General features: G+C 42.4%; 1 protein-coding gene across 1 annotated transcript; it reads left to right on the forward strand.

Moving 5' to 3' along the window:
* The first annotated feature begins 7,576 nt into the window (after positions 1–7,576).
* LOC107292854 (zinc finger protein 692) lies at positions 7,577–19,429 on the forward strand. The gene is made up of 10 exons (XM_029285231.1): positions 7,577–7,835; positions 8,508–8,539; positions 9,765–10,286; positions 13,821–13,944; positions 14,837–14,853; positions 15,089–15,173; positions 16,506–16,584; positions 17,156–17,270; positions 18,628–18,727; positions 19,111–19,429. Exons 1-10 carry the CDS (start codon positions 7,645–7,647, stop codon positions 19,427–19,429), a joined length of 1,584 nt encoding a protein of 527 aa, XP_029141064.1. The 5' UTR covers positions 7,577–7,644.
* The last annotated feature ends 5,180 nt before the right edge of the window (positions 19,430–24,609 follow it).

Genomic DNA, 24,609 nt, shown 5'->3' on the forward strand with positions numbered 1-24,609 from the left:
AGCCACCCCAATCGCTTAGCATTATATGTAAAGCTAGCCTAAGGATGAATAAGCTTGAACCCCAGTCCTATATCCAGTATTTTCAAGAGTTCAGGGGCATTCAGCTGTGTCCTCTAGCTCTTTTTATGAGTGAAATGTTTCATTAGGGCTGGCACTGACCTGGGATTGTTTCCTAGAAAGAACATTGGCCTTTCTGAGACACACCAACCATTTTCATTCACAAACAGGCTGTGTTTGAAGGGCTCAAAGCAGTAATTACCTAGTAACCCCATTCCTGTTTCTAAATAAACCGATATCCAAGTTATGTTGCAAGTATGAAATCTTCCATTTGGGTAACCATCATAAATTCCTTAGGGGGTGACTGTAACTAAACCTCCAAATCTCATAACAACTCTCAGGTGTGCTACGTCCAACTTTTTCTCCCTGCCCTCTAATGTTCAGTGTGCAAGAGGGTTTGGTTTCAAGTCACACTGTAGCAACCCCAGCAGCCAACATAATTTAAAAGGAAAGAAAACCATATGAGAATTAAGTGACCTGATAAAACCCCATTTTATTATACTCCTAAGAATAAGATGTTTCTTTTCCAAAGATTTTTTTTTCCAATGATGTGAGGAGTTTACTGCAGGTCAGAAGGTTGTTGGTTCCTGTGCTTATGTGAGATGTTCCTTAAAACGGAAGAGATTCTCAGTATCTTTAGAGTACTGTCAGGACTTTTCATCAGGTGGAAACCAGATTTGGGGGGGGGACGCGTTGTTGTGAAGGCTGGCTCACTCTCCCCTCCTTTTGTTTGTAGATGTCACAAGGGCCAACCAAAGGAGATAGGAAGGAGCAGTTCTATTAGCGTCGCGGCTCTTTGCGTACAGTTTGGACCAAATCCATGGCTTGTTTTTTGCGCATCACTTTCTTTAATGCATTTTGTAGTTCCTTGGAGCCGATGGTACAGCTGTTCTTGGCTCTCTTGCTGCACGTGGCCTTCTCAGACACATTGTTGTAGAACTTCCTTATGAAGGAGATCATTTTTCCCTTCGCTTTGGTTGATATAGGTATTCTGTCCCGATGCAGCCGACGCAAGACTTTAGAAATAAACTCATCATAAGGTCGCTTCAGACCTGACTTTTGAGGCCCACCTAGTTTTCTCACCACCATTGTTCCCTGCTTGCCTTGTTTTCTACGTTGCTTTCTGCACTTCGGCAGCAGCTTCCGTTGTGTTCTCTTCCTGCCTCTGGTCTGCTTCTTTCTCCTTGGAAATTGAGTCCTACGCCTTGGTCTGCGAGCAGCAGCCATTGCCCCAATGTCTCCAAGTTATTTCAGTTTTTTCCACCTGAGAAAGCCACTGTGGCTTTGAGTTTGGGTTTCATTTAGTGTCTGGAGCTCCAGTGCTCTTCATCCCACTGATGGTCTGCTGGTGTATTAAGAGATGCAAGTTCTGATGTAGGAAGGTTGTCCAATCAGGTTCCAGTACCTCACAATGTACCTTTTGCCAAGGGCCAACAGAAGACATTGTGACATCTTACTTGCTCATTGGCCCTGGGCAGGATCAAGATGAAACTCAAGCAGGACCATGACAAGTGTTAATCAATCTTCACAGATCATAAAGGAGTGTTAATTTTTAGTTTCCAGAGCAATCCTCTAGGAATAAATAACTAAATTATTATGGTACAATGTTAGACATTTTTAAAAAGACACTCAAGTGGTAAAATATAAATGTTAAGTTTCTAAGAGGGTTGTACTTTCTATTTGAATCGAGAATGACTTGAAAGCAGAACATGAGTTTGATTACTGAATGATGTTCTTACCCTAGACTTCTTTCAAAGTTCCTGCTGCAAATTTCATTCTACTTCAGAACTGACCTAGAAATCCAAATTGCAGGCTAATACTTGAAAACAGAATAAAACATCCTTTATTTTACTGACAGGCAGCATTGTTTAATGCTGGTTTCCCTGATTCTAAGACTTCCTGAGCATATTCAATGAAAAAAGTGAAATTACTATATTTCTAAAAACATCCACGCAGCTCTGGAAAGACTGGGTGAAAAGATATTTCTATGAAAGTACCGTATTTTTCCGTGTATAAGACGCTGTTTTTTCCTGCAAACACCCTGTTCAAAAATCAGGTGCCTCTTATACAAGTGCAGCGTATTATACACGGAAAAATAATGGTAACCTCCACAGCCCAGGGCATGCCTGTGTGGGTTGCCATGCCGCCAGGTGCAGATGTCAAGCCCCTGTGGGCTTGCCACTAACCAGAGGGGGGAGGGAGCAAGATCGTCGGCCGGCCAAACTTTCAGATATGCCGGCTGAGCTGTTCGGCGCTCTGCCGAACAGCTAATCGGCGCGGCGAAACCCACATGCCAGAGCGTCTTATACAAGGGTGCATCTTATAGACGGAAAAATACGATATCCCTGTACACTATGCAAAGTTTTTATTTGAGCTAAACTTTGTGTGAGACCCCTCCCATCTTTGTTGTTTAGAAGAGCCGGGAAGACCTGCCTTTTCACTCCGGCCTTTGGTGTGGGAGAATAAGACCCCTTATTTCATCATGCTTGCCATCTTTTATCTTTACTTTTTTATTTTATTCAACTTTATTTTACTGTACTTATTTTCCCGAAAATAAGACCTGGTCTTATTTTATTTTTTTTGGATCCAAAAGAGGCAGCAACTCTCATTTTCGGGGGATGTCTTACCCACTTATCTTAGGACCACCGCAGCCAGGTCTCCCATGCCCCAACACCTGCCTCACCTCGCTGGCCCACTTCTGTGGCCGCTCGCACGCATTGCCCCCAGGCTCTGTTTTGCTAGCAGAGGCCTTCAGGAAAGGCCTCTGCAGCTGAGAAACAAGTTTCGGATTGACATGCGCATCGCCCCTGGCCTCCGTTTTGCTGGCAGAGGCCTTCAGGAAACAAGCTTTGGATTGACATGAGCTGCTCACCCCGGCCTCCATTTCACCATCAGAAAGGCCTCTGCCAGTGAAATGGAGGCCAGGGGTGCCATATATGTCAATCTGGAGCTCGTTTCTCGGCTGCAGAGGCCTTTCCTTAAGGCCTCTGCCAGCAAAACAGAAGCAATGCATGCAAGCAGCGGCGAGCGGCCTCAAAAGTGAGCCGGTGAAGCAAGGCAGGTGTCAGGGCGTGGAAGCCCTGGCTGCAACTGTCCTGAGGTAAGTGGGTGCAGGGCACATGGGGCAGGTCCACCCCCAACCCCCACCCTAGCTTGATTTTTATCTGTGCGTCTTGCCCCACCCCGTGCAACCAGGTGCAATGGAGTGGGCAGGGTCTTAAGTAGGGCTTATTTTGGGGGTAGGGCTTATATTGGGTGCATATGTAAAAATCAAATTAGGGCTTATTTTCAGGGAAACACAGTCATTGAGTCATGCAGCATACTTGTTTAATAAATTATTGTTTGTCACACACAGTCAGTCAGATATTCAGACTGCATTTGGAATTTTTGTCCACCTATTGAGTCCTTTCCAAGGACCTGGGATAGGCAGATATGAATGTTTGATTAAATTAAGGGTATTGTCACAGAATGTAAGCTGTTTCAAGTAAAGCTGCCTTTTGCAATTAACTGACGGTGAAGTTGTCAATGCTGATGGTGTTCAATTGGTGGTCCAGTTGTTTTGGGTGCGTTATTACTATTGGTACTTCCGTTGCTTTTTTTTGCCACCATCGTTCTATTTCTATTTGCAGGTCTTTGTATTTTGTTATCTTCAATAGTTCTTTCTCTTCTATTCTGCTGTTTCCAAGTAGTGCCACATCCACTATTCAGATTTTTTTGTCTTTCTTATCAACAATTATTATGACAGAGGAATGTTTTCACACTTCCAAAAATTACAATGAGCAGCAGAAATCATAATCTTTTCACGTCTTGCTTATCATCCATCTGAAATTATGGATCTTGAAAGGGCATTGTCCCATGGCCAGACAGAGAACAAAGCTATGGGACACACACCAGTTATTTACAAGTAACATACTTACCTCAATTTATACAAGTAAAAAGAAACACGAGGCAATAAAATTGGGGAAACCTTTGGATTAAAGGAAAAGATATCTGGACATCTAGCACTGAATCCGTTTCAGATGCAAATAGTTCTTGACTTACTACTAGTTACTTGGCGACCATTCAAAGTTCCTTCCTTAGAGCTAGTTAAAACTTGGATTTGAATTTCCAACGGTCATCCTCGGGTCATGTGACCAAACTTTGGCCACTAGGCAACACGGCTGCATTTACAGCCATTTGCAGCATTCATGACCACATAATTACGTTTTACAATGGTTTTGGCTAAAATTGGCACTTACTTCTAGTTTTCGGCAAAACTGAACTCACAGAAAATCATTGGTTTGCTTAACAACTACTGCAAAAAAGATTGTAAAATTGGGTCAGGTATGCAGGCTCCACTATGATCGTAAGTCAGAATTCTTAAAACTAACAGCATGGAAAGAAAGTAATAAAAATGCTCAAACTATGTAGGAAAAAATCCCTGTCCATCTAAACAGTAGTTTCACCACACAGTGAAAAGCATCTAGTCAAGCTGAATATTTGTACATACCAGCTCTGTTGTATGGCTGAGCATCTCCAGACTTCTAAAACTAGATAGAATTGTTTTGTTGCAAATAACATTGTGCAGAATGACAAGAAAATACTTAAAGGATCCACAGATAGTCCTGAACTTACAACTTTTAATTTAGTGACAATTCAAAGTTACAACAGCACTTGTGACTTCTGACTGGTCCTCACACTTACGACCATCATACCATCATGGTCACATGATAAAAATCCAGGCGCTTGGCAACCGGCATGTATTCATGATGGTTGCATCATTCTGGGTCATGTGATCACTGTTTGTTTCCCAGCCAGCTTCCAACAAGCAGTCAATGGGTGAAGCTGGAGTCACTTAGTAACTGCATGATTCACTTAACTGCAGTGATTCGCTTAACAACCATGGCAAAAGAGGTGGTAAAATCTGTGCTGGCACAGTGGCTAGAATGCAATATTGCAGGCTAATTTTGCCAACTGCCAGCAGTTCGATCCTGACCAGTTCAAGGTTGACTCAGCCTTCCATCCTTCTGAGGTTGGTAAACTGAGGACCCAGATTGTTGGAATATGCTGATTTTGTAAACCACTTAGTGAGGGCTGTAAAGCATTATGAAGCGGTATATAAGTCTAAGTGCTAAAATCAAGTATGACTCACTTAACAACTGCCCTGCTTAGCAATGTAAGTTCTGGTGCCGGTTGTGGTTGTAAGTTGAGGACTATGATGCAATGTTTTCTCCTAAATTGCAACTTTTCATACATGCCACCATGTATGAAAGGCTGTGAATATAAACAGTGAACTAACTCTTTGAAATGTGAGGTTCTGATACAATCATTTATTTTAAATAATGAAAGCAGAGCTTGGTGGATATTGATAGTTACAATTGTTAAAAATAAGACCGTTATCTTGATTTCAAAAATGGATTCAGTGACTTTATACTTCAAGGCATCAACGTTAGCCTGATTAAAAACTAATACAGAAATATTATTTGAAGGACTAGCCTTTTTCTTCTCCATCTCCTTCTTTTTGCACCAAGAGGCTACCAAGAAAGTCCTAATGATTGTGGCCTTTTCCACCTGAAAGGATATTACAGTTTACACCAGTGTTTCTCAACCTTGACAATTTTAAGGCATGTGGACTTCAACTCCCAGAATTCCACAGCCAGCATTGCTGGCTGTGGAATTCTGGGAGTTGAAGTCCACATGCCTTAAAATTGTCAAGGTTGAGAAACACTGGTTTACACCAAAGGATGTCCTTGTCCTTGTCAGGGCAAAGTTCCGACTTTTATGTCTTTCCTCCTTTTTAAATGGTAACTTCGAGTGAGGGGCTGTCACGACTTAGTTGGAGTGTTGAAAACAATCCGAACCTAGTCCAGGATGCGGAAGTTCTCACTCTGGTCGGGCTCGCGGTTGAGAGCTGCCAATCGGACCCTCCGGAGGAAATGTACTCGGGCGACTGAACCTTCTCCAGTGGAATAAATTAATGCGGAATTAAACGCACCCACAGCTCAATTTACCGCGGCCCTCCTTTTGCCCTTTCGCCGCTTCTTCCGATTCGCCCGCCGAGGCAGGCCACGCACAGCCCTTAACCGAGAGCTGATCCAGCCCCTTCCTGTGCCGTTGCCGTTTCCAAGCCGGGCAGCAACTGTCTCCGCTTCAGCGGTGTAGCGGCTTTTCGAGTCTATCCGGGATTTGCAACCTGATCCTCAAGGAGCTCCACGGTGGACGGACATCCTCGAGGTTGCCATATAAGCGAAACCTGGGATCACTCCTGGGGACGCTCCTTTCATTCAGCGGCAAAGGAGCCACGCGCCCGCCAGGTATTTTGAAACTATCCAGAAGAGAGGAAAGCTCGCCCGGGTAGACGCTGGAGAGTCTTGGGTCAACGTAGGATTTCCGCCTGTAAATGCATGGAAACGTGTGGAACGAAGTGGAAAGCCAAAACTGCTCGCGCATCTCCGGCTTTGCTATCGTAAGAACTGCCGCCTTTTCCCTCTCTTTTTTTTTTTTTTCCTCCTCCTCTACTTCTGCGCACGCTTCGTGTTCCAAACGACCTGCTTATGCTGCAAATTCCTCTTGGAAGGCGAGAGGGGAGGACCGGAATGACCGCCGAGATTTGAAACGAACAAGCGCGGAATTTGGTATTCATGGCTTGTGTTAGTACCGTAGCTCTCGGTACAAGTTAAAATCTTGTCTCCTGATTAGGATCGCAAGTTTAAACCACGTTGACCTTATCCCCGAGTTAAATATGCCTCTGACGGTGGAAAAAATAAAAGAATTATGGATTCAGTAGAACCTGGTCCTCCATAAATAAAAAAAAACCTCATCTCTCTCTTTATTGCAAATATCTAGTGTACCTTATCTTAAGACTAACAGAGAAAGATTTTGAGGCTTTTCCGCTATGCGCTGGAACATCCTTTTCAACTTCATCTTGTCTTTTGTTTTAGCTCACTCTTAATACAAAATAATAAAAAAGAGGCCGCTGATGATTACCATTAGGGACTTCCTGAAGATTCATCTCCCTTGCAAAAAAGGGAGGGTCAGATAAATTTATAGAAGTGATATTGCTGGCTTTGAAAAAATATTCAGTTTTGCTGCCATATCTGTCTAGCACATAACTCCAAAGGTTTCCATTTTGCTTGCTGCAAGTGAATTTTATACATACACGTGCACCCAAGAAGGAACACGTTTTATGTAGTGATATTATAAATAGTTCTCTTCCATGATCATGGAGTGCTCCTAAATCAGTTTGTAAAGAATTATTACAGGGACAAAATTCCAAAATTGGGGTCTACAATATGGAACAGAGATCTTGATGTTGATGTGTGGCCAGGAACACGGGATAACGTCTTGTCCTCTTCCTCAGCTAAGGGTTGCCCACTGATCACCTTTTTCTAGGCCGTGGTGCCATCTAAAATTGTCTGATGTTGGAATCACAGCTGGAACATCTACAACCCCTGAAGCAGAAGGCAGAGCTGTCCATGCTGGCCAGAGCCACTGGACCCTTCAACTATGGCTGGAGACAAATCCCACTTTGTGGGCATGTAATGTACTTATGATCCAGTGGCTGTTCTATGCAGATTCCTAATCTGCCAATCTGTCCAGTTCAGTGAGATGATGGAGCATGGACGCCAGAGCCGCCAGCGGGCTTCCGAGATTATTCGCAAGCAGAAACGTAAAGAACTGGATGCCCGACGCAGCAAGTGCCGAATCCGTATTGGAAGCCACCTGGAGCAGTGGTGTCAGCTCAAAGAGCAGCTGGGTTTTTCTCTCCATTCCCAGCTGGCCAAATACCTGCTTGACAGGTGAGATTTTGTGCGCAATGACTATTTCTACCTCTGTTAGTTTTGTCCAAATATTAAATAAATATTCAACATTAGGCTGTATGAATTTAAGTGAAGGGCTGTGTGACATGTCTCATGCTACTTTAATAGGTTGAACTGCTTGATTTTGGGCAAATGTTGCAAGCTTTCTGCTATTTTAGAAGAAGAGAATATCAAGCTGAGATTTCACAGTGTAGAAAATAAAATGGCATATTAATAAGCATGCTTACCCAGAGAAAGAGTCGCTCCCATCATCAGCTACTGTACTCCCATCATCGTTTTGGGTTATTCTAATGCCTTTCTCCCTATTCTTATTTTGGCCCAATCTTTAATTGGCCAGGAGAACCTTAAAAGAGAAGCTGGCAGAAACAGTAGAAAATGTTTGGTATAGTGCGGTGTTTCCTAAACTTGGCAGCTGTCAGGTAAATGGACTTCAACTCCCAGAATTCCACAGGTAGGATAAGTCACTCCTCAGAATTCTGACAATTGAAGCCCATACCCATGGAAGTTCCACATTTGAGAAGGTTCTGATCCTGCTGCTTTTTATTATTAAAATTATCTTCTATGCTGGGTGCCACTTACAGATTATTTTTGCTCATGTGCGAGCACAATTTATTCTGTCTGCTCACTCTACCTCTTATCTTTCTTTTGTAGGTACAGTTCACATGCCTCAGTATTGAAAACAGGTAAACACCCTTACAGGCTATCTATAGTCTAGGTTAGAAGAGGCTTATATTGGTAGTCCTTGGCTTACGACTACAATTGAGCCCAAAATTTATGTTATTAAGCAAGAGACTTGTTAAGCGACTTTTGCTCCATTTTGCGGCCTTTCTTGCCACAATTTTTAAATAAATCACTGCAGTTGTTAAGTTAGTAACACAGCTGTTAAGTGAATCTGGCTTCTCCATTGCATGTCAGAAGGTCACAAAAGGGGGTCACATGATCCCAGGACACTGGCTGTCGTAAATAGTTGCCAAACCTCTGAAATTTGATCACGTGACCATGGAGAGAGTGCAACGGTCATAAGTGAAAAATGGTCATGAGTCACTTTTTTCAGTGCCGTTGTAACTTCAAACAGTCACTGAATGTTATAAGTCAAGGACTACCTGTAATTATATAGACCCTTGAACTAAAATTCAGTTTCTCCTTTTGAGGTGCTGGGCTGCATTAACAGAGGGATAGAATCAAGATCACGTGAAGTATTAATACCACTTTACAATGCCTTGGTAAGGCCACACTTGGAATACTGCATCCAGTTTTGGTCACCACGATGTAAAAAAGATGCTGAGACTCTAGAAAGAGTACAGAGAAGAGCAACAAAAATGATTAGGGGACTGGAGGCTAAAACATATAAGGAACGGTTGATGGAATTGGGTATGTCTAGTTTAATGAAGAGAAGGACGAGGGGGGACATGATAGCAGTGTTCCAATATCTCAGGGGCTGCCACAAAGAAGAGGGAGTCAGGCTATTCTCCAAGGCGCCTGAGGGCAGGACAAGAAGCAATGGATGGAAACTAATCAAGGAGAGAAGCAACCTAGAACTAAGGAGAAACTTCCTGACAGTTAGAACAATTAACCAGTGGAACAACCTGCCTCCAGAAGCGGTGAATGGTCCAACACTGGAAGTTTTTAAGAAGAGAGACTGGACAGCCATTTGTCTGAAATGGTATAGGGTTTCCTGCCTGAGCAGGGGTTTGGACTAGATGACCTCCAAGGTCCCTTCCAACTTTTATTATTATTATTATTATTATTATTATTATTATTATTATTATTATTATTATTATTATTATTATTTTATTATTATTATTATTATTATTATAGGGTTGAGAACTTGGGGTGGGGAATTTCACACTGAAGTTTTGCTTCCCTGTTAAAGGCGAGTCTCTTTTCTTCTCCTTTTCTCAGGATCAGACAGCTTCAGTGCTGAGCCCATCGCTTTTCCTTCTGAGGCATTGCAGCATCTGGTTGTCCTTTCTCACAACCACAGCCAGGAATGTGCTTTCATCCCCAATGTGAAGCCTACTTTGCTGGAGCAGGAGACCGTCTGCAGCCAGCTGGAATGGGAGTGTCTAGCTGGCCATACTTTCGCCTGGAGTCCCCCTGCCTCAAACATCAGCCCACCACCCTTTTGCCAAAAAGCCTCTAGTGACAGGCAGGAGCAAGAGGAGGAAGCAATCACTTCCAAGCTCAGCCCCCCACCCTCCCCGGTCACCAGATGCCGTCGCTCCCTTCGCAAGGCAGCAGCGGCCCATGCCATTTCGTTAGCACTTGCTTCCAGCTCGCCCTGTCCTGTGGACGAGCCGGAGTCCTCTTCCCAAGAAGATGAGGAATGTGGTATGGACAGAGAGAGGACCACATGTATGTCTCCTGCCAATGGCACAGGTCTGGACAAGGAGACAGAATTATTGTGCAATACAAACTCGGATGAGACAGGTGAGGGGGAGAGGCTGGAGGAGACCCGGATAGAATTGGGAGGCTTTAAGTCTAGACTTGTGCTGGGCAAAGGTGGCAAATTGGTAGGATATGCAAAGCACTGGGGGGGGGTGAGGGGCTATGGGGCAGAAGTGGGCCAGGGTAGGATTTTTCTTGTGGGATATCTGGATTGTGGCTAGAAGTTTATTTCAAGGTGTTGAGCCTTGATATATATTTCAGGGTTTTGAGCCTGTCAATAACACTTTTACTGTGTGTCCGGTAATCCTAAATAATCTTAGTCCAAAATTCTAAGAAAAAGAAAACCCTGCAAAATAGCAATGAGGAAGCTAGATCTTTCTCCTTCCCCCACTAAAATTAATTTTACAATAATGAGGGCAAGGGACATACATTTTGCAAAAGAAAGGCAGCCTGAAGTTGGAAGTCAGATACATATTGAAACCAGAAGGAATGTCACTGCTCTTGAATAAAAAAACCAAATAAATGAACTTACAGGGAAAATTAACCTATCAAGGCTTACTAGCCTCACTCACCAAAATATATATTCTGGGGGAACAAGGAAGAAAGGGAGTCCTTTGTAGTTTTCAAAAAGACCTCTGTCTGATCCCCTAAACGAGATTCTAACCAGGCAAGAGACTATTAAAAGCGAACCAAGTAGATGCCTATATTTTTTTAAAAAGAAATAAACATGATCTTGGGAAATGGTTTTGGGAGTGATTTATGTCTACCGTTGAGCTTCAGGGTCCAGGGTCCTTTTAAATGGCTACCTTAAAAAGTCTTGCTGATCCACGTCTCTCAATCCGACACTGCCATGTTTTCTCTTGCAGCAGCTGTAACAGATGAGATTCCAGGTAGCACTGAAGTTCCAGGGCCTGAAAGGTACATTTCTTCTCTCGTGCCATCATAGCAGGGTCCAAATGGACCTTGCTTGCTACGTACTGAGGGCAAATGGCTTTCAGATTCACTTGATTGAGGGTATCTTTTGTAACAGTGACATTTGTCGAAGAAACCTGGTGCAAAAGACAGCTTGGAAAGACATTGAGGAAAATAATGATCCCGGGGATTTGTTCTGAGCCTCAGTAGTGAAGGGAGATCACCATTTTATACTAAAATCTATTCCTGGTTTTCCTTTGTGTGTGTGTGTGTCTGTCTGTGTGTGGGTGTCGGGGGAGTGGTAGAATAAATTCCTGAAATTTTCTAATGTCCTTAAATGATTGGGGTTTGGGCATTTTTAATGATTGATGGAGTGGCTTTGTGCTATCTAATTGATACCAGCTTTTAGCGACCACATACATAGATCTTTCCAGAATGATCTGTCCTCGGCCTGATCTTTCAGAAAGTCCAGGAGTTCACTCATTACTACAGTAATCAATAAGCCAATATGTCCAACCTCAGTTTGGACATCTTTTTTTCCTTGTTTTACTGTGTCTAATTCCATCTTCTGTGTCTACAGGTGTTGTTGTAATATGGTTTCATACCTCTTCTAACAGCAATATAAAATTATTTTAAGTTTATTTTAATGAGATCTTTGTTTTCTTGGTTTGGACATATTTTCTCGGCAATTTCCACCATTTGTTCTGACACTCAGTGTTCTTTTTTGGTCACTGACTGCACTGCTGTATCCTCCCTGCCTCTGAAAGCTATGCCAGGCCTTCTTTGGTTTCAAGCCCTGAGTGACAAGCAGTGTAATTTTCTGACTGAAAGTGTCCAATTCTGGTCCATTCCAATCTGCTGGTGTCAATCTGTAGTCAATTTGTTTCAGTGTTCACTTCATTGAGCTTTTCCATGTTCATGGTTCTTATATTCCATATGCTCACCATTAACTCTCTTTGCAACTTCAGATTTTCTTTTTTTGTACGGCAACATCCGCAACTAGATGTCCTGAAGGCTTTAATCTAGGCCAGGGGTAGGCAACCTTGGCTCTTTTATGACTCGTGGACTTCAACTCCCAGAATTCCTGAGCCAGCCGTGCTGAGGGGAAAGGGAGAGGTTTCCAAGCTGAGCCATGCTGGCTCAGGAATTCTGGGAGTTGAAGTCCACGAGTCATAAAAGAGCCAAGGTTGATCTAAATACCATTAGTACTTAGAAAGATATACTGAGTGCTGTCTGACCTGAGAGACCCATCATCAATCATGTTATCTTGCTGCCATGTGATTTTCTTTGTAGAAGACCATTGCCTTCTCCCACGCAGTACTAGCTTATGCCAGGGGTGTCAAATTCGCCACGTCACGTGATGTGCCACAACGTATCGTGACTTTTTCCCCATTGCCAAAGCTGGGGTGGGCGTGATTTTGGCATGATGCATCCAGCCCGCGGACCGGCAGTTTGACACCCCTGCCTTATGCCATTGTCACTAAAGTGATCATCTGCCTGCTGCATTTTATCATATTATAACTTCCTATACAGGTAGTCCTCGACTTACAACAGTTCATTTAGTGACCATTTGAAGTTACAGCAGCACTGAAAAAAGTGACTTGTGACCATTTTTCACCCTTATGACTGTGGCAGCAGCATCCCCCTAGTCACGTGATTTACATTTGGATGCTTGACAGCTGGTTCATGTTTATGACGGTCACAGTGTCCTGTGATCATGTGATCACCTTTTGCTACCTTCTGATAAGCAAAGACAATGGGGAAACCAGATTCACTTAACAACCGTGTTACTAATTTAACAACTTCAGTGACTCACTTAACAATTAAACTGGCTGTAAGCCGCCCTGAGTCCTCCGGGAGAAGGGCGGGGTATAAATTTAATAAAATCAAAATCAAAAATCAAAATCAAATTGTGGCAAGAAAAGTCATAAAATGGGGCAAAACTCACTTAACAACATAAATTTTGAGCTCAATTGGGGTCGTAAGTTGAGGACTACCTGTCTTGCTTGCTTTAACTGGAAGCTAGGATGACCTTCATGTCTTGAATAATCCTGCTGAGAATATATTCTTTTGGCAAATAGTCTCAGTGTTCTTTGCTCATCCTTCCAAAAACACACACAGACCTACCACCCCTTGCCATAATGAGGCAGCATAGCAAGATTTCAGTTCTCCCAGATTTTCCACACACACCCCATTTACCACCAACAGGAGAAGGTAGGAGTGCAACTAATTTAATAACTTTTAATTGCTAGTGCAAGAAATCAAAACTAGTCCTCCAGCATTGTGCTTGCAGCATCTCTGACCAGCTGCACAGAGGAATTCCAGATTTAGTTTTTAACTCAGACTTTCCAAACTTCGTGTTCTCTAGATGTTCCAGAAAGTTCAGCAGTGACAACATATTGGCAGAGGAATTCTGGGAGTTGAAGTCCATATATCTGAAGGAAGACCACTAGGGGAAAGCTGCTTCAGATCTCTTAATTAAAATAGTGTGAGGCTTGACTTGACTTACAACTCCTACCATTCTTGATCAATAGCCACATCAGCTGAAAAAGGAGGAATGTACCAAACTAAACAAGCCAAGGTTAATCCAGAATGAAGGATCTTTGTGGACTGAATCTTGGCCTTTCGTTTTCTGTACTTTCTTTAGGATTTTAACCCTACCAGGGGAGACACCAGAATCAGTGTCTGGTCCACCAGAGGAGGAAGAAGCAGAAGATTTCACAGAGGAGGATAATATGGTGTACATGGATGACCTGGGAGATGAAAATTATCAGCCTTCCTTGGATAGGTAATGAAATTAGAAGATTTTAAATTCAGCAGAGTCCAGTTCAGAATGGATAATGAGAGATCAACAAGGAAGTATTTTCTGTAATCATTTGTATACCACTTCACATGCAAGTCCTACTAGGTGACGTATGGAATAGAAGAGTTCTTCCCAGTCTTAGCAACTTAATGGCACGTGGACTTCAACTCCCAGAATTCTTGGAGGCGATGTCCACATATCTTAAATTTGCCAAGGTTGAGAAACATTGGAATAGAACACCTCAAATGAACACTCAAGCTAGGTGATTTTAACAATACATACAGTACCAGTTAAAATTAAATAAATCAATAGCAAGGCAGCAAGTGGCTTAGCACTGCCTACATTTGGGATATTTCACAAACTTCCCATTTTATTTACAGTCCTGGAATTTCTTGATAGACTTCTATCCACATATAACCCAGTGTTTCAAAAAATAGTCAAGATCACATTGGTGCTGTCATCCTATAGGAAATCCTTTGACACTTACCTGGAATATAACAGGGTTACGATAAGACACTGCATTATAAATGTCACTGGAGTCAAATAGTTATCCAAAATGCCCCAGATGTGTGTCTTTTCAGTTGTTAGGTACTAAAGATGGCCCTAATACTACTACTTTATACTTATACTTTATGCTGCAACATTTTTTTTAGACTAAGGACTCTGTGGCCCTTTATAGCATACCCATTACACCAAACTGACTCTTAAAAATTTAATTATACTGTTCAACACAATATGATTACCTTTCACATAGTTAGTAGTTTTCTACCACTATTGTTCTAAGAATTGTAGTGTCAAGGAAGACTCTGGGCTATAACCAAAGCATTTAGAGCCATGTTCTGCCCTAAGGTTCAGGTTTTGCTCCTCTGCCTTAAAGAATAGAGTACCATCAAAGTAGAAATGCACATTAGTTTACAGTATGAAATTGGTTTGAGCCATCCAGGGTTAAACCTAAAAAGGTTTAATCAGTTCCTTCATTTTTCTACCAGCTCTCCAGGCATTTCTTTTCCTCATATTTGTCAGCCCAAAACTTTGTGTATAAATGTTTGTTTTTTTATTATTGACTGATTTGAGTCATTGATTGATTCTATGTTTTTTATTGCCATTTTAGCCCAGTTTTCATGAAAAGCAATCCCAATCTCTCTTTCTAGCTGCAAGAAGCAGGTACAGCCAGGAGATGAAGACATGTCCCAAATTGGTCCTAAGAGAATCAGGTAAGTTCAGGTCCATGGTTGCTCATGATATCCTCAGCCAATGTGGACCAAAAGTAGAAAGGAAAGCTTATAGGGAAGTTTAGGTAGGTTGGTTAAAGCTGCAAGACTGGCAAAGATTACCGGCTTGCCTATTTATTGCCTCTCTATTTATCTATTCATCCATCCATCCATCCTGCTTACAAACTGCAGTTTATATGCTGCTTAGTCCAACAAGCTCAAAGCAGCATACAACAACGAAAATAATGCATCATTAAATTAAAAAAAAACATCATTAGCAATAGCACTTAGACTTGTATACCGCTTCATAGTGCTTTACAGCCCTCTCTAAGTGGTTTACAAAGGCAGCATATTGCCTCCAACAATCTGGGTCTTCATTTTACTGACCTTGGAAAGATGGAAGGCTGAGCCCACCTTGAACCGGTCAGGATCGAACTGCTGGCAGTTGGCAGAGTTAGCCTGCAATATGGCATTCTAACCATTGCACTATCATGGCTCTTGCTCATCAGAAAAAGAAGGAGCAGCTGCACCCCAAGGAACAGCTACAACAGGCATGTCAAACTGCTGGCCTGCGGGCCGGATGCGTCACGCCAAAGGCGCGCCCACCCCATTGCCAGCAATGGGAGAAAAAGTCCCGATAAGTTGCGCGACTTCATGTGACGTCGCAAGTTTGACATGCCTGAGCTACAACATTCAAAGAGGAAGAAGAGCAGCTAGCAAGGCTCACCATAGCTTTTCAGGATTAGCAAAGCCAGAAATTATAAAAAAAAATCATATGCATGAAACCTTTATCTAATAATAAAAAAGTTATTAAAAACCTAATGGATTATTTCAATTACCTTTTCTTTGGAATCATGGAGACTTCAAGAGCTACAGATGTATTTTGGGAAAAGCTGCTTCCCCAAAACTGTTAATTAATCTATTTTTCTATCAAATGAATTAGATTAAAATCACACTGGCTGCAATTTAAGTCAAATTATTTTTGACCCATCAAGATCTCTAAACAATCCAGGTTTGTTTACTTTGGGGTGGGAGAGATGTCTATAAAATACTTCTGTATGTTGAGCTAGAGTACCCAAAAGTTGTGTTAGATCAGGGGTCCTCAAACCTGGCCACTTTAAGATTTGTGGACTTCAACTCCCAGAATTCCCCAGACAGCCATGCTGGCTGGGGAATTCTGGGAGTTGAAGTCCACAAGTCTTAAAGTGGCCAAGTTTGAAGACCCCAGTGTTAGATAGTTCTATAAATCGGTTGTGTATCTTCAGCCTGGAGATTTGATATGTTTCCTCTTCCTTTTGGCTTTCCTGTCTGTTCTGCCTTTGCCTTTCTTCACAGGAAGGCAGCCAAGCGAGAGATTCTCCTTTGTGACTATGATGGTTGTGGGAAAATTTTCTCCAATCGCCAATACTTGAATGTAAGTGAAGGAGGACCAGCAGTGGCCACCAGTCTCTTGGGTTGGATACAAATGACTGACAAAACTTCTATCTTTCATTTAAATTTTCCAAAGTGTCAGCACTTTAGAGTCAAGCAACAGGGTGACGCTTTCTATAAGGCCCTGTTTGTTGGCATCTGGTTGGACCAGAAGCATCGAAGTTAATAGAAAACTACAAATCTTAGATTTTTATACCAGAAAAGGTTCCCCTCTTTACTTTAGAAGCATCATCCAGAGAAATAGAAGGGATGCAAGGTCCAGTTGCTACAGAATCTCATAATTGCGTATGCCTTATGCTACTAAAAAAAAATCTTCCTTTGGATTATCTAAGCCAATGGTTCTCACCCTGTGATTCGCAGACCCCTGGGAGCCCTGATGTCGTCACAGGGGGTCCACAAAGGCTTGAAGAAATGTTATGATTTAAATCTTGAGTTAAGTCTTGGGGGGTCCGTGGTGAAGAAAAGGTTGAGAACCACTGCTCTAAGCTAAGGAGCGATACAGATTTTAGAGCCTGATATTCTCTCTCTGGGCTATTTTTTTCCTCATCTTCCAGCACCACAAGAAATACCAGCATGTTCACCAAAAGACCTTTACCTGCTCTGATCCCGGCTGCGGCAAGTCCTTCAACTTCAAGAAACATCTCAAAGAACATGAGAAACTGCACAGTGGTGAGAGAGTCTAACAATGTGCTTTTCCTCCATTCGGTGCCTGCTAAACATTTTGAGCTACAACTTTCATTGTCCTGGCAGTCTGTCTAACCCAGGGGTGTCAAAACTGCTGGCCCGCAGGCCGGACGCATCACGAGGAAACTGTGCCCACCCCATTGCCAGCAATGGGGGGAAAGTTCCGATATGTTGCACGACGTCACGTGATGTCGCGAGTTTGACATGTCTGGTCTAACCAATGGTCAAGGCATTCTGAGAGTTGTGCTCCTGACCACATGGAAGGCACCAGGTTGTCCATTCACCAGTGATAATGTTGCATGTTGATAGGTTCCAATTCTTTCCAGACAGAAAAGTTGTTTAATGGCCTTTGACAGGTTGTCATACCTTAGAAAACAATTTAATGATACAAAAGGACACTGGGTGGCAAAAAGGAATTATCCCGGAACATTTTCGGGAGAGAAGAGGTTAAAACAGGCCATAATTATGAATCATCTGTCCTTCAGCCTCTGGTGAGAAGCCAGTGATTGTGGGGACAAGACCATCACATTAGTCCCTCACATGGATGATTTTGGGTGATAAAGCATGTCATGTGACTATAGTAATTGTATTTGGTTATTCTGGTCTATGATTTAGCATGTTGTGCAACCTCTGCAAAAAAAATAATAATATCCAGCAATTCTGCTGCACTTCTAAAACTAACATGGTATATTCATTTGGAGAGAATCCCCCACTTATAGTCCATTTTATTTTTTCATTGTGGAAAGCTACAAGTTCCTTTTCAAGAGCTGATCAGAGAACACCCATAAAAGACATGGTGCCACACTAAAAGAAATCATTAGATACATCAAATCTTAAGAACAAAGGCAAAACCCACACCAGGAACAGACACAGAACATCCCCTTTAGACTCACCTCACTGCCACTGTTTCCTGCCAGTCCTTACTTCTCTTGTCCTCTTATTTGACTCAAACTCAAGTCATCTTTCCATGGAAAAAATCAAACTCATGGAGCAACTTGGGTTGAGCACTAGAGAGCTTGTTGGTGTGATTTTGCATTGTTTTTTTCCTGTGCAAATTGTCAATTATTTGTTAATTAAGTTCCTTGTGAACTGTTTAAAAATCAGGTTTCATTATGATGTGGTCCTGTCCTCAGCACAGAAATCAGATTCAGGAACTAAGTTGGATAACTTCTGAGCTTGGAATAAAAAGGGAAAAGAAGGCCGCAAAAAACATTTTGGATCAACCCTAAATGTAATATTGGGGGGGGGGGGGGGGAAAGATTTATAGGTTGCCCATATCTATAATGAAGGCTGTGCCTTTAGGATCAGGCTGGCCAGTGACTTATTGTGCCCTTACTTGCAGATAAAAGGGACTACATATGTGAATTCTGCGCCCGCTCCTTCCGAACGAGCAGTAATTTGATTATCCACAGGCGGATCCACACTGGAGAAAAACCCCTACAGTGAGTATGCCCCACAAGGCAGAAATGAGAAAGCACAATCGGAGGGCCCTGCTGGATCAAGATCATCAAATCCAGCATCCTTCTTCTCACAATCAACAACTGAGAAGCCTTCCCAGTAAGGCATAAAGCAGGGGGGTTTTCTCAATCCCACTTTGTATGAGGTAACCTGGGTCATCTCACATTGTATTGATTTTCTACTCTGCTTCACCAACAACTTGGTCATTCAGCCAGAGCCAGCAAAAGAATTGCCCAGCCCTGTTGTACAAAAACGACCCTTCCCTGTGGTGAGGAGGGTGATTGGGGGAGTCAAGCCTGGATTTTATCACCTATTTCTGGCAGCCCTCTTTCCTCTTTGGTGAATCTCCCGCTTCCTTTTCACCTAGGTGTGAGATCTGTGGTTTCACCTGCCGCCAAAAAGCGTCCTTGAACTGGCACATGAAGAAGCATGATGCCGACTCCTTCTACCAGTTCTCCTGCGACCTTTGTGGCAAGAAGTTTGAGAAGAAGGACAACGTCACTGCGCACAAGAGTAAGAGCCATCCCGAGGGGGCCACCGGGCCTCTCCCGCCAGCACAGGAGCCGCCCCCTCTGAGCTCTCCGCTTGCAGCAGAGCCAATGGCAAACCCAGTTCAGACTCAGCAATGTGACATAGGGAAAGGGGTGGAGCCTCCTGCCCTTGCAATTACCGTCATCATTGAATAGTGGACCGAGCAGAAGGAGGAAAAGCAACAGTGGAGAGAATTCCCGACATCTCCTGCAGGCCGATTGCATTACGTCAGCAGGTTACAAAATCAGGAAAGACACATGGGCCCCAGCCTCTAAAACAAGATCCCACCAATCACAATCTTTCACTCAGCTCCTCTGGGCTCAGTTCTGGAATAAAAGGACAATCTTGGGGTTCTGCCTCGCCTGGCTCCAGGATGTCTAGTGGTGGGGCATGTCATCCCGAGAGCCAGTTTGGTGTGTTTTCCTTCCATCTGTGGGTGAACCAAAGTACACTGGCATAATTTGTTCTGTCTGTACAGCTGCTCTCTCCTGTTTCTCGAATGAGGCTGGTGAATGGTGCTGTCCTAACTGTTTACTGCAGGGCAAGTTAAGCTGCAAGAATTGGTGGATTTCTCAGCCGGTGGGAAAAGCATTGGCCGTGTTAATTATACCCTTTAACGTAGGATGGTACCAGAAGTGGGGCAGGAGACCAGCTTGGACAAATGGGTATAGCAGTGAGTTTAGCCATCTATCCAAACTTCTATTCCAGAGGTCTTAGGTCAATCTGTTTGTCAGACTGTAGCAGAGCCATCTCCATGTCTGGATATTTGTTTTACATAGTCTGACAGGTGAGCTGCTCCCCAGAGTCCTCTGGTCAGTAGATTTGAGCGTCTGTATGGTGACTTACCTGTCAGAACTCTAAAAACAAACATCCTGGCCTGGAGGCCATTGCAACATCTCTCAGAAGGATATGGGTGTGGCGGCATTTGCTTCTCCACAGATCTGGTCAGCGGTTTGGTCCTGTCATCATGTCAGTTGACTAGCACAAAATGAAATGGCCATGGAGGGACGTTGGCAGGGAAAGAGATATGTCACACAGCAACCAAAAATCAGTCAACAGGAGCAGGGGAGATGTCACCCCTGACACAAAGTGTGACATTGCAGCAAGGTTCAGAGATGAGAACAAAGCTGCATCACCCAGTCTGGTCAAAGACCCAGGAGGAATATCTCTTTGAGTCAAAGTAGGGAATATTGGTGGATATGCCTGTAGCCCAATCAGAATCTTTCAGAAGCCTACCCTGCTACTAAACCTTTATGTAGATTGTGAGTGTAACGGGAGGGGCTAAGGCAGGGGTAGCTCAGCTCAAGCATGGCTGGCTCAGGAATTCTGGGAGTTGAAGTCCACGAGTCATAAAAGAGCCAAGGTTGCCTACCCCTGGGCTAAGGAGACATAAACACAGGTGCAGTCCGGACTTTACCTGGCCTGGTCAGGCAGTGATCGTGGAAGATATGAAGGGATCTGCTGTAGCTTTTAGGAACTATTTTGCAGTCTGCATAAATGATGCAATTTTTATATACAGGGCAGTGAAGATATGCATATTTTATGCCATTATGTTTTGCTAACCACAACGACTGACTTTGCAAGGGGCAAAATACGTGTTGAGTATTTAAGTCTTAGCCCCAGCTACTTGAAATGGTGGGTATGAACTTCTGACAACCACATAGCATTATTCACAAACATTGAAGCTTAAAATCGTCAGGAAGTATCTTTATGGCTGTATAAAAAAGGTTACAAGGGATTTTTTTAAATGTACTTTTAAAGTGGAAACGGAGTTTCTTGGAAGGCCGTATTCCACTGACAATTTCATACGCTACTATTTTTCTATTTGTATGTCACTATTAAATGCACATTATTCTGATTAACTCTCCACTCCTGTCTAGCCGGCCCAGATTTTAAATTGTAATAACAGACATTCATAGGAATAGTTTTCGCTGTTGTGCTCCATAGAGCCAGAAAGATGTGTCATATTTGCCAAGCAGAGCTGCGCTTCCCTGCTTCACCCTCTGGAAACAGGATGTTGCCATTCAGAATTTTTTTAAGTCAAACCAGGAGCCAGAAAAATAGTTTACAAGTCAAAAATGGAGGGAAGGAAGCTGCAATTTAAAGATGCAATCTAGCATTAGTGCCAACTTTGATTCTTCCTTCCCGGTAAACTGTATCTTTGGACTGCTTATGCCTCATCAGCCTCAATTCCTACCTGTTTTAGATATTCGTACCCCGAACTTTAGGGTGAAGTCAGCTTCCAGTACATGGAGCTTTGCTGTCAAAAGACAAATAAGAATTGTATTGAGTGTTGATACTTGAAAGACAGCTTTCTTCATACTCTCAGGATTATATAAACACTGAAAAACAAAACATTTTGTGATGAGGACTTCAAGTGAATAACACGGGATCTAGATTTCTCCTTTTTCAGGAGACCCTGTATACCAGGCTTAGGAAAGCTCATATGTCTAATATATTACTCCTTTGACTCATTTCTAGGATGTTGAGAGAAATATATGTATTAAAAGGCTGTGGTTGGAGGGCTCTGAGCATTCCTCATGTAATGGTGCCATCTCTGCAGCATTTACATCTCCTGTCATTAAAGAAATACTTCTGCTGCTTGTCTGTATGAGGTCCTACTCTGCCTCATTTGGACTGTAAGATTCCTCACAGTCTCATTTTTCTTAAAATAAAAAACCTCGGCATTCATGAGTTTAGAAAATGAGTTTGGGAAATGCTCCAGTGTATAAGTATAGTGTTTTAATTTCATAAGATTTTGGACAGTTATGCCCAGTTTTATGTCAAGCCATGCCAAACACAGCCATGCTGGAGTCCTAGATATGTATAGATTTAAATCCAAGGAATTTTCTTACCCGGCAGCTATAGTGAGACTTCACACCAAGAGTTCTCAGTCCATACAGTTGTCTTCTATACATTTCGGGAAACAAATAAATGATCAAAGGGTTAAAACCAAATTTACTGAATCTGTTTTATTTTGACAAACTTCAGTTTAGCAAAATTTAATCTTACTTCTAATTAAGGGAAAGAAGGAGGAAGAGCTATGTAGACTAACAACTGCTTTCTGTGGCTGCTTCCCTTGGAGATTTCAGACACTGCATAAGTATTATGTCTTATAACCTAATGAAGATTTCAAAGTTGTGTTGTTTGATAAGAAGACTGAGGTTCTTAGGGAATTGAATTTAGCTGTTTACATTCCAAGATTTTTCTTCATTTACACAAATGCTAAAAGTTCTGAATTTCTAAATTTTGCCGTGCCAAAAGGAGATGGTTGCTGGGTTTTGATTTCTTTTGGAGATGGATATGAAATATTTAAGTTTGTTGGAAGGTTGGAAAAAAATAAATGAATCTTCCCCTATAAAAATGAAGCAAAACAGTGAGAGATACTTGCAAATAAACTAATGTTTGAAATCCCTGTTTAATTACCTACTGGTCTTAAGTGTATGTCTGGTATTAAATCACTATATATGTTTATTTATCTTAAGAATTACAGGAAAATAATAAAAAATGAAAAAATATAATTAGTCATATATCACATAATAACCACATTTTGACATGCAACTATTTTTTTTCAGTGATCTCCAGGCCAGGAAAACTGAGACATAAAATATGGTTCTTAAAAAGGAGGTCCTTTGCTAACTTTACAATGCAAGCCACCATAACTGCATTAACACAGTGTTTTAGCTGGGTTCATACATGGTACTAAGACAAAATCCGACATGTTTGCTTCTGACATTTTTTTCCTTGACTCCAATCCTTGTGGTTTGTAAACCCTCAGCTTATACAGCTTAGACTGTGCTGTAAAGTTGATGATAACTTTTGGCAACCATATAGAGCAGGGGTGTCAAACTGCCTGGGATACATCATAGCAAAACCGCACCCACCCCATTGCCAGCAATGGCAAAAAAAGTCACGATACGTCACGACACATCACGTGAGGTTGCGAGTTTGACACCCCTGATATAGATACATCTTTTTCAGGATGATCTGTCTCCTTTTTTCTTTCCCTCTATTAGCTTCTTCAAAAAGCTAAGTCTTCATATAATGAGTTCCTTAAAGCTTTGAATATTCTAAATAGATATGATTTTTCTTTGTTCATTTTCTTGGCTATTCTTGGGAATCTTCTCCAACGCTATTTAGAATAGAGTAGAATAGAGTAGAGTAGAATAGAATAGAATAGAATAGAATAGAATAGAATAGAATAGAATAGAATAGAATAGAATAGGAAGGGACCTTGGAGGCCTAGTCCAGCTCAAGCAGGAGAACCTATACCAGTGATGGCGAACCTTTTAGAGACCAAGTGCCCAAACTGCAACCCAAAACCCACTTATGTATCGCCAGGTGCCAGGTGGGCGTGGCCCATTGGATTGGTGTGACCCGTTGGGTGGGTGTGGCCCATTGGGTAGGCGTGGCTGCGGTGGTAACAGCAGACTGGATGGGACTAAAAAGTTCAATCAATCAATTCCAACTTTGCAAGATCTTTTTTTTTTGCTGCGAGAAGTTGAAATTGGTTGATTGATTAAACCTTTTTTTTTTGCACATGACGGCAGAGGCCTAAAGCGAAAAGGTTTTATGAAGGCCTAGGACTGGGGGGATGGTGCGCGTGCCCACAGACCTATACCATCTCAGACATTTAAGGTAAGGTATTTTTAAAAATGAGCAACTCAGGTACTCTCCAATCTAAAACTCAGGATCCTGTAAAGATTCAAATGAAAGGTGCTAGAAAGTTATTTACATGTTGCACTAGACCAGGGGTAGGCAACCTTGGCTCTTTTATGACTCGTGGACTTCAACTCCCAGAATTCCTGAGCCAGCATGGCTGGCTCAGGAATTCTGGGAGTTGAAGTCCACGAGTCATAAAAGAGCCAAGGTTGCCTACCCCTGCACTAGACCCTACTGGTTTAATTAAAATTTATTTAATAAACCAAGAATTACCTGATTTTGCACAAAAGTGTAAGTCAGAAATTACAGTTTACTAACCACAGTCACTAAACCAAAAAAGCAAATCAACTTTTGGGTTTGGACAATATGTGATCCTAACCGGGTTTATGCCATAATCCTTTCCCAAAAATTAAAGCTTTGAAGTTCAAAAGATCTGTTCAAAGGTGAATTTGTACAATTACAGAGTATCCCCACGAGGGGGCTCTTTTAACTAAATACCCTGGCAAATTTTCCTTCGCACAGGATTACTTCCAGTCGCTCACATACAGCGTTCACGGCTGGATAGACAACACCCTGGCCTATAATATGATGGGACTTCCGCCTTTATTCCTTCAAAGTGGAAGGGGGCGTGGCTAAATAGGGGTATCTCCGGTTATTCAGCTAATAACGGTAG

The sequence above is a fragment of the Protobothrops mucrosquamatus genome, unplaced genomic scaffold (genome assembly GCF_001527695.2).
Source record: "Protobothrops mucrosquamatus isolate PMUCROS unplaced genomic scaffold, P.Mucros_1.0 scaffold1440, whole genome shotgun sequence".
Taxonomy (NCBI): domain Eukaryota; kingdom Metazoa; phylum Chordata; class Lepidosauria; order Squamata; family Viperidae; genus Protobothrops; species Protobothrops mucrosquamatus.